The following is a 14874-nucleotide window of genomic DNA, read 5'->3' on the forward strand; positions in this document are numbered from 1 at the left end:
ATTGAACATTAAAAGAATGAATGATTAAAGATTCTAATTTTGATGCTAAAATATTTAGTGTCCAGGTTAAAAAATAAAATAAGAGATAACCTCGGTTTAAGTCTCACAGCTGCTGAGTTTGACTTATTATTATTAAGTGGAAACTAAACTAGACACACTATATAACCACCCGGTACAAAACCCCACCCTGACTGAACAGATCAACACATTCGACATGAAATAAATAAGCAGAATGAAAATAATAATAAGGGATAGAAATAAATAAGTTGATGTTTATTTTGTCTGTGAGAATTTAAGTTTTTGTTTAGGTTTATTTTTGCTTCATTTAGTTTTTTAAATCTTCTCTTCTTTTATGTAAATGAAGATAAACATCAGTAACAAGAGGATGAGGAATGCCCAGTGTAAGGAATAATAACTATGGTTAAGTAAATGTATTGCTCTAAAAGGTGTAATATTTTTTACGTTACGCACACTGAGGTAGAAAGTTTGTCCCTCAAGTGTACCAGTAGTAGTAAAACTTCTTATTATGCACGTGTAGTAACCACAGTTGTACACATCATTTCCGACAGGATGCAGCTGACTTTTCCACCAGCAGATGTCAGCGTTCACCACCTCCCTCAGTGTGTCAGCGCTGCTGTGCTCCCACAGGAGACAGGGAGGAGGGTACTCGGCTCAGATAAGTGCCCACCACCAGCACTCCTCGGGCTCCGGCTCTCTTGAGGGACACGCTATGTAAATACTGGGGTGGGGCTAGATAACCACTGACCTTGGCGCGCTCATGACAGCAGCTTATCAGCCAAACAAGTCTGAGGTGGGAAAATCCTTTGAGGGGAACGGAGAGGAGGGAACGTTTAACATTTGCTTCCCATCTGCCTGCTGTAGTTAGATCATGGCTGACAAGCTGATCTCCAGCAGCAGCATAAACGCTCCATTTGTCCGTCGCCGCTGCTCGCTCTGTGCCACCCGGGGCAGAGGAGTCAAACTGCAGCTGGCACTCCGCCTCGGAGCATTTCATGAGAACATTTTTCAAGGAGCGGCCACTCAAACATGATGTGTCATAAATAACAAACAGAGAGCAGCTTTTATATTCCAGCCTGTACCAGTTCTGACTGCCCTGGATCGACCTCAGACCCTCTGTGGGGAGGAACACCTCGTGCATTTGAAAGTAAAATGCATAAACCTGGTGCACTTTAAGAGTGATATTAAGATCTGTGAGGAGGTTTTTGCTCTTTAAACAACTGTGTGCCCGTCATCGGTGCAGCGATGAGTGACATATCTTCTTCTCTGCTTTTCTCTAGCTCAGCTTTGTCATCATTATCGACACAAACGTTAGCCGGCATTGTGTCAACAGGCTGTCCAAGAAGTCGGGCTGCCGTCCGTCTCTGCTCCACTATTAAGTGATCTAAGATTGACGGTATTTTGTTCCAGCCCTGGCACCAGCAGTGGAATTAGATACAGTTCCTTAAAAGTAGTTCAGATTTAGAAACAGAGGAGTGATGTCCAGAAAAAGAATGAGATAAAGTGCAAGACGTTTTGTTCGGTTACTTTCTTCTTTGGTTTTTCAGTCGAATCGTCTGATTTCTGTATTTTCAACTGTCTGCAGAGACGGTCTGTGTTTTAGAAACATACATCACAAAGCAGTCGGTGTACCTGCCCACAGTATTGTTGATGAAAACGAGGCTAAAATATACAGTAGGAGACGATGATTAGTCTCGGCCTGGTGACAATTAAAAAGGTTTGTAGATAATTATTCAGAAGGTGTAACAAAACAGGCCTCTGGGTGGCTATTTCAATTTCAGAGGTTAGTGGAGTCACCAGATTTGCATTTGTTCAAAACTGGGCCAACTTATTACCTGTAGGAGGACAAAACACAAAACGGGAATGTGTCCTGAATGTCTGCAGGACAGTAATGGTGCCTTGTTGCAGTGCTGAGACGATCATTTAGTTGAATTGTTGACTGGTTCTTTTTTGGAGGTTTTTTTTGCTCAATTTCATAGGATTGTAAACTCTGTTTTCTTGGGTTGTCTGATGGTTGTGAAGAACCGTATATTATGAAGAAGTTGTTGCACATTGCGTGTGCTCTGCTATATTCAATTAGTGTCTTTTGTTCTTTTTAAAAATAACATGTGGATATGTTTTGTTTCGTGAAGCAAACCAACCCTGATCATTATAAGAGAGTAAGGCCCCGGGAGCACGCAGCGTCTTTTTCTGAGCGCCAGCCTTTTTTGTGCGGCCGCTCCGAACGCTTCAAGGTCAAAGTCTCTGAACTTTTCAGAACTGTGCTGGTGTCGCCACTGCCGCTTTTTTCAGACAACCAATCAGATGGGGCGCCACTCATCACCCTGGTGACCACCAAACATGGAGGAACAACTTGTTTTGGCCGTTTCTGTCTACCTGGAGCTGCACGATACAACAAACAAACAGGATCACAATAGAGGCCGGACACTAAATGTTGCCGGTGTTGCCAGACTGAACATACAGCAATATCGTACTGCAGCTTTAAAATGGTATTTTATCGTACATATGAAAAAAACACGGAGGTCCTGTCCTTTGTACAAGACGGCAACTGTATGCTTCACACAACCGAGTCAAGTGCAGCCTATTACACAATCATTTCTTCTGTTATTACCCTTCAAAATAAAAGCACCATATCTACACTGGTTGGTGAAGAAAAGCCTCAGAGTGTCCCGCTGTGCGCATGTTCGCTTGACAACTTGTTGCAGAGAGAGCCAGCGGGTCTGTGATGCTTAAGAAGTTCATGAGGCTCAACATGTCAGAACTCCTGAAACTCTTGTAGCTGTTTTTGAAACGGCCACACATCCCTGCTTCAATTCTTGCACATTCAGGGAAGCTGCTTGCAAGCCGCGCTCGCGCAGAGTTACAATGAGTGACAGATCGTACATTTGGCCTTTTTTTGGCATAATTGAGGGCAACATTGTCTGGCAACACTGCTGGTAAGTGTTGTGCTTTTCTCTCCGTACGTGTTGTAAGCTTGCTGTTCACTGTGTGGTAAGTTAAACTGATTGTTGTCATAGACACAAACCGGTGTGAAGCGTTTTTTCTCTCACCGGACAGGCGCTTCATCCCAGCGCCCTGCCAGCGCTTTTCTGCCAGAACAGGGCGCCATGTGGACACGGGGCCTGAGAACGTACTGGAGGAGGCCGAAATTGATTTGTGTATCGTGTTTGTATCGGACTCTGTCTGCGGACTGACATATGGGATGGATCATAAACTCCAGCAGGTGTTAGTCAGTGTTGAGGTGAGACGGCTGTCTGACTGAAAGGAAGGCTCTATTTTTATGAAGCTGGGCGGTCGGCTAACATTAGCAGGAATACTCTTTATACTTTTTCCTTTTGTGTTTACGTATGATATATGACACTTACAGTCGATACATGACGTGCTGCAGTTAGAGCCTCACGTGCTGATCCTCCCTGATCCCGAGTGTCCTGCAGCCTGTGACAGAGAGTCTCTGTTCATCTGCCACTGAGGCACAATTACTGAAGCATCACAATAAAATGCAGAGCATGAAATTAACTGTGGCTGCCCCCCCCCCACCTCCTCTCTTTCTCTCATCCCTTCTTCATTTTCTCACTCCTGACATTGACTCCCATATTTTACTATTCCTCTCGTATCACAGAGAGAGAGGAAACAGCAGCACAGTGCGGGCTTACGTCTACGCTCGGCTTTAGGAGATAACAAACAGCTTGTATTTTTCCCACCTTGTTGTATTGCTGCTGGCCTGTGTTCAAATAAATGACATTTTTAATATGCGGAGCGGCAGAGAGGCCCGCGCTCAGCCTCAGTCTATTTAGATACTATACATTCTGTATCGCCGTGTTAAATAGTGGAGGATTCCTTGTGAATGGCTTTGCTAACTCCTCGGGCTGCGCTCCTATAATACTCATAGACGAGTCCTATTGACTACACAGGCATAAATCTGCACACACACCCCCCCCTCCCCTGTGACAGGCAGCTAGATGAGCCTCAGTGAGCTGAGTAACGAGCTAATCATGAGCATCCCAATAATAAATAGGCCTTGTTCATAGTCCACTAATCCCAGTCATTTAGCCCCAGTGTGGCAGCAGAAATCAATTACTCCAGCTGGGCTCCCAGTACAGGAGGGGCCTGCTGACCAGCTGCACCACACACACACCTTTGACCTGACACACAATGAGACATCATCATTTATCTGTTGTTAGATGTTGGAAACCTTTTTATTGTAAGGAATCAGAGGATCAAAAACACGCCACGGTCAGTTCCCAGTCTGTTAAAACAGCTGCATCATTCTCTGGCTCTGGAGGAGATGTATAATACATGCTGTCCATTACCCCCAGTATTTTACATATTGATCATGTTGTAGTCTCACAGTGAGGGTCTAATTTTACATGCAGTGACAGTTTTGGCCAAAGGCATTATGTTTCCGGGTTGTCCATTCTCGTGAACTTGATGTCTCTGGAGGAAAAATGGAGGAAATATCTTTAAATTTGACACAAAAATCTGATCCTGATAAAAAAATAAAATAGAAGTCAAAGGTCAAGGTCACTGTGATCTCTCAAATATCTCTTTTTTTGGGCTCAGTTTAGAGATCCAGATGCTAATAACCATCAATCAGTCAACAGTCCCTCCAGGAAGTCGCAATGTTGTTCATGACCTTCATCCTGTGATCCCCGCACTATACAGTGAATGCATGATAATAAATCCAACACTCGATGTCTTCTTGTTTCCTTGCTGAAAACTGTTAGCGCTCCACTTAGCCACCTTCGGATGCCTTGTGTTGAGTCTATTGACCAATCAGAGGCTGTGTTCCTAACGTCCTACTAACCAGACGTCGCTGCTGATCTCAGAGAGTGTTTGAACAGTGAGATGGTAATCCCCCTGTTGCTTTTATACAAGCACAGCACCTGAAATACTGAGTAGAACAGCGTTAGTGTAATAAATGATTCTCACCTTACACACACGGATAGCATTTGTGCACACACGCACTGAGAAATGAGCGTTTTCTTTATTCTGTTATTTATTTGGCATCTCGTCACGGACATCGACCGGAAGTGATGTCAGAAGATGAAGCTCTCGCTCAGCCAATAGATGTGTCATGTGGTAAAGAGATAAAAGTCTGAAGACATCACAACTTGTGTTGCAACTTTTTAAAAAGCTGCTGCACTGTAGGCCCTAACAATCACCGAAAAAGCAATAATACATCATAAAGGGACCTTATAATGGTACTCTCACAAATATTAAAAGGATAAACTGATGAATTAATTATATTTTTACCTAAATGGGTAGTCTTCTTCTTCTTCTTCTTCTTGTTCTTCTTCTTCTCTGGCTGATATTTAAGGAACACCTGGAGGAAATACCTTTAAATTTGGCACAAATGTCAAACACAAGAATGAACTGATTAGATTTAAGTGGTCAAAGGTCAACGTCACTGTGACCTGACTGTTGGTAGGATAAGCTGTGCGGTGTGACAGGTTTACACCTCACCTGGCAAGCAATGTCTCCTCCTAGTGGTGGCTATGTTTTTAAACCCATTGCTTTTCTGAGTTTTGACCCTTTGAGGCTGCTGTACCTGGTTAGTGCAGTATTGAAGCAGCAGATCGTTAGCAATGTGAAGCTAATGGTTATATTCCTGTTAGTATGAGCACACAGGTTATTTTATCTTAAGCATGTGAAGTAAAATGGATTGTTTGCTAAGATATTATTATTGCAATGCTAATTGCTGTTAGCGTGCAACTAAAACACCCGATCTTTTGACTTAAAATTACTTGATGACATATTCTGATGTCAGCTCGCCGGTAGCACAAGGTTGCCATCTGAACTCCAGTCTAGGCTCGCGATACAAGACTGCCGCCTTGAGACACTTTCTAACCAACTGAAAAGTGATAGAAAAGTATGACACTTTTTCAATATATCGCTATGTTCTTTCAGGTGTAACTTGGACACATGTAGGCTAAATGAACGGCTTCGCCTCCCCATTCCGCCTCCGTGCATTTTACACAGAAGACGGAACATAACAGTGGTGTAATAATCCCACCTTGAACTGGCAGTGTAAAAGGGGCTTGAGACACTTCATCATGAACCCTGCATCATCAAAAAAAGGAGGAATAAAACCGGGGTTAAATGTGTCAGTACTAGGCCTATAGGTAAATTATATGACCGTTTGCAAGAAAGTGCTGTCCTGTATTGTCAGAAAAAACTCCTGGAAAATGTCCTGGAAAGGTCCTTATATTTACATCTCAAAATTCTGCAAATCTGCAGCTGCAAACTTGTGTTTTATTTTGAAAAGTGAAAGAATCTGCTGCAGTAAAAAGTGCATCTGTTTTTACTATAAAGGCTTTTCAAGGTTCCTCCTTCCTTAAACCCTTACCTCCTATTTCCTTTCCCCCACTGCCTCCTTGCTTTATCCTTCTCCTCTTCTTCCAGCCTTCATCCTCTTGTTCTTTCACCCCCTGTCATCCATTACACCCCACCCTCCACAGCACACACACACACACACACACACACACACACACACACCCCTCCGGCCTTTTATTTACTCTCTCTGCTAACCGTGTGAGGAGGATGTGTGTGGAGGAACCTCGAGGCGTTCAGCACGGAGCTCCCGTGTCTCTGTGTTGTACCACAAATTAACCCGTGTGTCTAATTCTCTGTCGGCCCCTCCGATTGGTCGGCGCGTGTGTGGAGATGGTGGGCGGAGACCAGCGTCAGCCTATCCCAGAGCAGCAGGCCCCTCAGGCTGTCAGCGAGCAGCATTGCCATGGTGATGTCATCCTCTCGCTGTGAGCCCGCCTCCGTGGGACAAAGCTCGCTGATTACTGAGAGAGGAGACGACGATGATGAAGACTCTGATGAAGACTCTGATGATTAGAGCATGAGGCAGCTTTTCTGATCAGCTCACCAACACAAGGCCTCAGGTGATCTGCTGTCTGCAGGCTGAGGAGTGAAACCACTGATTGTGGATTAGATTTAGATGATTAGAAATTATAACATTGAATCCTTATTTATTGCTAAGGCTGCTTTTTGGCGCTAATTTATTTTGAAAACCTGAACTCAAACGCACCTTTTCTTTTCATGACAGAAGAGCGAAAAAGCTTTAAGACTACAAAACCACGTCCTCAAAATTTCTCCCCAAGAAAATAGACCCCCCGCTGACAGCCGCAGGACATCTTTGTTTCCATAATCCTGTTTAACTGGATTTGAAATACAAACTATGATAGCCAGAGCTTTCGTTCTTGTTGCAAAAGAAAGGCTTCTGTCTTTCGTCATGTTGCAGTAAGCTGCACGTTTGTGGCGGCGGCGGCGGCGGCGGCGGCGGCGGCGGCAGCATGGAGCAGGAAGTGTTGTTTTGGAAGATTGTTGTTTTTAAAATCCTGTTGAATTGATTGAACGCTCCTGTGAGGAAGATGTGGTTTGTGTCGATTTTGACGACCCCTGTGGACAAAGCCGTACCTCTCATCTCTCTGCTGACTTTGTCCTGTACATGCATATTTATCCCTCACTTTAAATGTTTGCACTGGATAATAGAAACAAAGGCAGCGTGCAGTTAATTGCTTTGTCTGAAGCCTACCCCCCCGCCAGCGATTTCAGGCATTAAAATAACTATAGAGAAATAATCAATCTTGTCGCTGATGTTGTGTTTGCTTTTGTAGCTCGTAAAAAAGCATCGGAATTAAAGGGCCAGTTCGCCAATTTTCAACCTCAGCCTTATCATGCTATTATGGGGAGCTAATGCCATAAAATGTGTCTTCTGGAGCTTGCTAAACTACACTTTCTCACTCTAGGATTCAGGTTTGAAATGTAGACTGCAGACCTGAAGATTTTTTTAGACGATCCACCGGTATATTCTCGTATTTCGGATTCTGTCCCGTTCTGAGCAGTGAAACAGTAGTATTTCACTCCAGCGTCTCTCGCTGGGCCTTTCCTTTCAGAGGGAGGGGCGCAGTGCATGCTGGGTGTTGTAGGAATGTAGAATGGGCGAAACCACGAGCTGTTTGTACAACTTTCTCCACAGCTATGGCGCCAATTAAAAATATTGTTGCTTCTATCGATTACAGAGAACATCAGCTTTGACTGACAGCGGCTTTTTCCAGGGGCAAACTGCTCCTTTAATTTCAGTCTGTTTCATAACCAGCGACAGACTCCTCACAGGAGCTTTGAATAAGTATCCCAATAGCTCAACATGGCCTACATTACTAAGAAACTTCAGGTTGAACAGCTTTTAGGGATATGATGCATGTTCGTCGCTTTGGACAAAAGCATCTGCTAAATGAAACTGTAACATATTTTCCACTTGCCAGTTTATTAGACTCTGCATAGTTTTTGTTTAATCCCATCAAAATGAAAAATATCTTCTGTTGTGCTTTTTTTTAAACTTCAGTGTTTGGACACAAAACTACAAATCAATGTGATCATGCTTTGAAGCGCCGTCCTCCGCTCACAGAGGATGATAAGAGGCACTTGTTTTCATTAAGATGCCTTTTAGTCTCATCATCATTAAGTCTTTTTATGACTCATGAAAACAACTGCAGGGAAATAAACTGTGATCGACAAAAACAACTCAAACTAATTTTGTTGGTTTAATTACAGTTTTTGTTGAACAATTAACTTGTTATAAAAACTCCCATTAAGCAGCAACTTCATATGAATTTATTTATTTATTTCAAACATGTTTAAAAATAACAAAAAAACAAACAGGCAAACAAAGCAAAGAGCAAACAGCATACTTTATATAGAGACTCTATTTATTATTAAAGTCTGTTTGACTATTATAAGAACCTTGAGCTTTATTTAAAGCACATTTTCATGTTTAGATTTCAGATTTTATCTTATGTAACTTTATTTATTTGACATTTTACAGATTTTTACATATTAAACTGTCTTATTATATTTCATTATTCCTTATAATCTTTAAGTGTGTTATTAGTATATTTATTTCTTCCATTTTATTCTATTTTATTGTCTTATTTTGATATCTAGACTTCTAACACTTTCATCTTGTCTTTCCTCGTTATAGCGTTTCCTCCCTTCGTCAGCTTCCTGTTTGATTGAGTCCATTATTTATTAATTTTTTTAAGATTATTTTTGGCCTTTTACGCCTTTATTTAAAGAGAGGACAATGGATAGTGTCGGACACGCGGAAGAGAGAGTGGGAATGACATGCTGCAAGGGGCTGAGGTTGGGAGTCGAACCCGGGGCCGCCGCGCCGAGGACTGGGGCCTCCGGGGACGCGCGATTTAACCGCTGAGCTAAACCGCGTCCAAGCTCTTTATTTATTACATTATTTTTTGCACTGGTTACGGGGTGAAGTGGGGGTGATTATATAGTTTTTATTGATTTTCTGTTCATGTAAAGCAGCGTTACATTACGTGATTGATTGGTTAACGTTACGATACATGACACATCACTATTTCTGTTCAATTTCATTCAATAAAATCAAATGTTATGAAAAGTAATCGAAGGACGGATTTTATTCAGTCTAAGCTGAAATTAATTCTAAATTAAGGAATAAAGAGTTTATCATAAACTCGACATTATTGTCCTACAATGTCTCACTACTTATTTTTTTGTATCCCCAGCATCGTGGAGAATAAAAGAAGGTATGACCTTATCACAGTTATTATCTTCCTTTATTCCAACATGGACCAAATGAAAGTAATGTGTTCTTTTCATGAATCGTCCATCCATTCTCACTTCTTTTATTTTGTAGGAGCTATGCAAGTAAAAAAAAAAAGAAGAAGATTGAACCCAAAAAAGACATTTGTAAAAATAATAACCGCCTGTGAATTTATAATAACCTCAATAATAACACAGTCAGACTCGAGTCGTTGGTCCTGATGCTGCGGGTTTTTGTCTGTGTGCATTTGGAAGCAGAAGACTCATCTGGAAATCTCCTGCGACTTGTTTCTGTCATTGCTTTGTCATAACAGCCCAGATGACACTCATGTCAAATGGTCCTGTGGGAACATAATGTGTGTGTGTGTGCTGGTCTGTATTCATGGTGTGTGTGCGAGTGTGTGTGTGTGTGCGTGTGTGTGTGTGTTTAGGGGGTGTTACAGAGGTTAAGGGGAGCTAATTTCACGCCTTTTTATTTGTGCTGGTCTCAGGAGAGGAGCTCTCTATAAGCATTATCACTTCCAGCTGCTTCAAATGGAACAGACGGGAAAGGGACCCCACAACCCCCCCCCACCCCCCACACACACACACACAGCAAGCCAGACACCGTCCAGGGCCCTTCCTCTAAGTCGTCTGTTATTCGAATATGTTCCCCTTTTTGCTCATTTTCTGTTTTGTTTAACTTTGCGAAACGTTTGTCCTTTACAACCTGAATATTTGTCTTCTCCTTTCTCTCTTGTCTTCCCTCTTTTTAAATTTGTAACTTTTTTCCTTACAGACTTCATTTCAGCATAAACTGATATTTTATATAGTAATTGTTGTTTTTTAAACTTGATGTTAAGTGAAATGATCAATTTAGACACAAAGAAAGCTCCATAAAGAACGAGTTTTTCTCACTTTGTCAGGCGAGAACAGATGGGAAAGGACTGTAGCACAGATTGCCAGCACGGCCTTATTACCCATCATGCTCTTGGTCTACTGGACAACACAGGGTTAAAGATAGTTTCTTTTCATTTAACTTCACAATTGCTGAAACACAAGTGACATAGAATACTAAATGTACTTAATAATCCACTTCTGATTGTATCATGGAGGCCAGTAATTCCCCACACTTCCCTCCCAGCTATGTGTGTGGAAGAACGACAGAAGAGCACGAACCGGCTCCGATCAGAATTTATTTCTGCTTAATTTTAAAACAAAGTCAGTTTGAAAATTTTAAGTAAATTAAGTGAGTATATTTTTATTTTTACTGTTGACTGATATTTTTATGGAGGATTGAAACTGCCCAAAATCAAAACTAAATAAATAAATGACTCAATAAATAAATAAATAAATGCACCAAAAATAATTTTAAAAATAAATGCAGGCATTAATTAATTAATAAAATGAGACATAAATTAATATTTCTTTTTTAATTTGCGTCTGTATTAATTTACCTTTTATTAATTGCATTATTTATTTACTTTCCCAATTTTATTTATACATTTTTTAATGTCTGCATTGTTTTCCTGACCCCGTGACGCTCTTTGAAAGACCGCCCCCCTCATTTGCATAATGAGGCAGAAATGCATAAAGTAATGTAAAAATTAAACACAGAAATAAACACTTTGGGGAAATAAATAAATACAGAAATAAATACATGATACAGAAAAATGTAGTTCGATTATTCCTTCTTAAAAAACACAAAGGTTCGAAATATTCGAATATCTATTTTTACGCCATACGTCCACAGAGGGAACACCCGCACAACGAGAGACAAACTTACAGGCAAAGATTTAAACATAAACATGCCTTTTAAAATATCAACATAGGCTTCCTACACCTTTCAGAATAAACCTTTTAAAATTATTAGGGCACGGTAAAACTGACATTCAGTGCTCGGAGTGACCTGTGCTGTGACAGGTGTATTTATTAAACATAAACAAAACTCGACATACCTTTACCTGTCTGTTACACTGAAGGTGAGAATCTCTTTCTCTCTCGACGGGCTGGGATTTGAATTCTCCGCCATCAGTACCACTCGCCACACGGTTGTTGTATTAGGTTGTCTCAGCTCACTCATGCTTGTATTTATCAATAACCTTTTACAGACTTTTTTTTAATCATCCTGGAGACTTGGTTTCTTGTTTGACTTGTTTCTTCTCTGTTCCCTCACCTGCAGGTGCACCTGCGGTCGGCAGAGCGTCTCCGAGACTTGTGCTGTGCAAACCGGGGAACTTTCATCAAGGTGGGCCAGCACCTGGGAGCTCTGGACTACCTGCTGCCCGAGGAGTACACCTCCACCCTGAAGGTGCTGCACAGCCGAGCTCCTCAGAGCAGCATGGAGGAGATCCAGCAGGTCATCAGAGAGGACCTGGGCAAGGAGGTGAGTCAGAACAGATCGTGTCTCAGTCATCATGTTTACTGATGGATCTTTTCCACTGTTAAGATGAGCACGTTTTTTCCCCCATGGGTTCATTAATGAAGTAACTTATGATGCTGAATTACAGCATGTTCTATAATATTTACAATATCCGTTTCGTAATTTAGGATTAAAATTGATACCCTGTTCTAATTTGAGACAACCTTAATTGTATTCTACTTAGCAAACAGCAGCATTAACCCTCATAATAAGCTAATGCTAACTAAAATCTACAATTTGATGACAAGGAAAACAGAAGCCTCACCTTCTGCTGCAAAAAGAATCAGTACTCTAGTTGGTTATGTTTCAGCAGGGACGACGCACAAAGAACATGAACCTTATATAAAACAAGGAGAGATGTATGCACCTGTGTTTTAGCTAATGGCTTTTTTCTGCACGTAGTCCCTGGGCAGGTAAGTAAAATAATAAAAAAGGAAGAGGATATCAATCAATCGATCAATCAACCTATATTTATACTTGTGAGATCATTGGGGGGCAGCCCTCATTTACAATGATGTCAAGTTAATTACAGAAACAAGTTAAAAAGACGAAGCATTAGAAGAACCAGACCAGGCCATTAAAATCACTGAACAGGGAAAACATATTCTGACATCAAGACAATTAGAAGGTAAACTAAAATGTTGTGTGTTAGATAAAGCCTAGATGTACTAAAATATTTAAGAACGTTCAGTGATCAAAATGGGAAAAAAATAAATTATAAGAAGACTAAACATTAAAAGAGAACAAAATCCATCCCCCACCCCCAAACACACACGTAAATACACACAGAACTGGACATTAAAGAGTGTGTGTCTGAGTATCCAGTGTTTTGACAGACGGGAGAAAGGATGAAAGTTTGTAGATGTTATTAGTGCTGTTATTGTTCTGTTTGCCAAGGCATGGCAGTGGTTGACCTCATGAAATATACAAACAATAATCCTGTTGCCATTTTTAGTCGTGTTAAACCTCGACCTAAAGATACAAAACATCATATAGAGCAAGAAAAAAACCATCTGTTGTGAGATGTGAAACAAGCTTTTAAAAAATGTATTGGTTATAGTTAATTCTTTAAAGGTCTAATAAGTAGGATCCTTGCATTTTCGACAACACATTCAAACTGGGCCCCTCCTCCTGGGCTCTTCGTCACCAGAAGCTCACTCTCACTCTCTCGTGCGAGAATACGCCCACCCCGCCGAGCTAACACCGACAGCATCACGGTTAGCTTGTCGTACCCGGTTTGAGGCACCTACCTGTCCAACAGAAAGAAGGCCAACTCTGCATCGCTCTTTCGCCATGTTCGCCGGTCTGAAAGGGGCCCAGCTGCTAATGTGAACCACTCCCACACTCACCTGTACGCTGTCACAGCGCCCCTCCTGAGGCCCATCAGTGATGATTTATATATTTGTAAAAATCTATATTTTATTTTTCTATGACGATCTTACATATTATACCTTTTAAAATCTGCACCGGCTCTTTTGGAGGTCTGCATTCAAAATAATTTTTTAAACTGATACATGCGAAGCGAAGACAAAACGTCTGCTTTAATGTCACAATCATTGTTCCAATCATTAAAGCGTTTATCTCTGTATTTCTTTGGGTTACAGTTTGATTGTTTTGTTTGGAGTCTGTTTAAATGGCAGGCTCAGCTTGTCCTCCGCCTCTCTCTGAAGGTAAGAGCGTGTGCTCGTCTCTGCTTTGACGCTTTGCAGGAGGCAAACAAAAAAGGCTAATGAAGCAGAAGTGGATATGTCTGACATTCTGGTCTCATTACGTTTCATAACCAGGCCGCTGTCCTGATGCGGCTGTTAATGCTGCTGTTAGAGCCGAGCGCAGAGTTTGCTCTCAGACTGGTTGTTATGAAGCCTTTTAGAGCTGCTGCAGGCGAGGCAATCGTTCTGTTCTTCTCAGATACAGAACATTGGTCCTCTTACTCTAACGCACATTCCCTGCTGTGTGTGTGTGTGTGTGTGTGTGTGTGTGTTAAAGAAATAGCTTTGGTGCACGTACTTGAGTGCATTTCATCAGCAGATCCAGGAACGGTGCACATTTTGCTCCCCAAACGACACAGATTCAGTCTAGACCGATCCATTAATATATGTTTGACAAAATGTGCTAAAGTCTGTTATGCAACAAGGTCAGGGCTGATGAGCTGATGTACACCAAGAGATGAAATACATTTGTCAACTGTCAGGACCATGGATTTTATACAAAGGTAGCTATCCATTTACTATCTGGGTGTGAGTATTGTGGGTAGCTGACTTTGATGTTTGTCGGATGGCACAAGACTGAAGGTTGTCTCTGTTTTAAAGGGGCAGCGTTCTCCCACGTGGGCGTGGTTTTGCAGGACGTAGCAGAGCAGACTCTGTGACCGTCACACCCAAGATGTTTGTCTTTCACCCAGGAGACTTGTGTGTTCCCTGAGAGACAAAAAATGTAATTATTATTTTGACCCAAACCATAATCTTTTCTTAAACGTTACCAAAAATCAAAACTGTCACAGTACGGCTAGATTTGGCTAAAATAATCATCTAAAGGCTTCTACGTTGATATCTGAGGAGATTTCTGTTGTTGGACACGAGTTAGTCCATTTAAACGTCAATACATTTTAGCGCTATTTAGTTTTACATATTTTCAAATATGCATTATAATTAGGGCTGTCAGTCGATTAAAATATTTAATGGTGAAATCTAAACGTAAAGTTTAATCAACGTCTTCAAAAAGTCGATGTAAAAACTTTCTGTTGAACCAGTTTCCTTTCAACGTAAAAATGTGCACTGGGAACAGACATTTTCAAAAGTCCAGTTACAGTTGCAGCCTTACAGTAAAGCAGTAAAGTTAGTGAAAATGCAAAAATCTGAGTGTAT

General features: G+C 41.3%; 1 protein-coding gene across 1 annotated transcript in view; it reads left to right on the top strand.

The window, feature by feature from the left end:
- adck1 (aarF domain containing kinase 1) overlaps positions 1-14874 on the top strand; it is an 84031-nt gene that overhangs the window by 16558 nt on the left and 52599 nt on the right. The window contains exon 4 of the mRNA XM_069662111.1: positions 11771-11974. Within this exon, the coding sequence (XP_069518212.1) occupies positions 11771-11974 (204 nt within the window). The remainder of the gene's footprint in view (positions 1-11770; positions 11975-14874) is intronic.

Source organism: Semicossyphus pulcher, unplaced genomic scaffold (assembly GCF_022749685.1).
Source record: "Semicossyphus pulcher isolate SPU_LCO1_2020_fin unplaced genomic scaffold, fSemPul1.0.p SCAF_14, whole genome shotgun sequence".
In the NCBI taxonomy this organism is placed as follows: domain Eukaryota; kingdom Metazoa; phylum Chordata; class Actinopteri; order Labriformes; family Labridae; genus Semicossyphus; species Semicossyphus pulcher.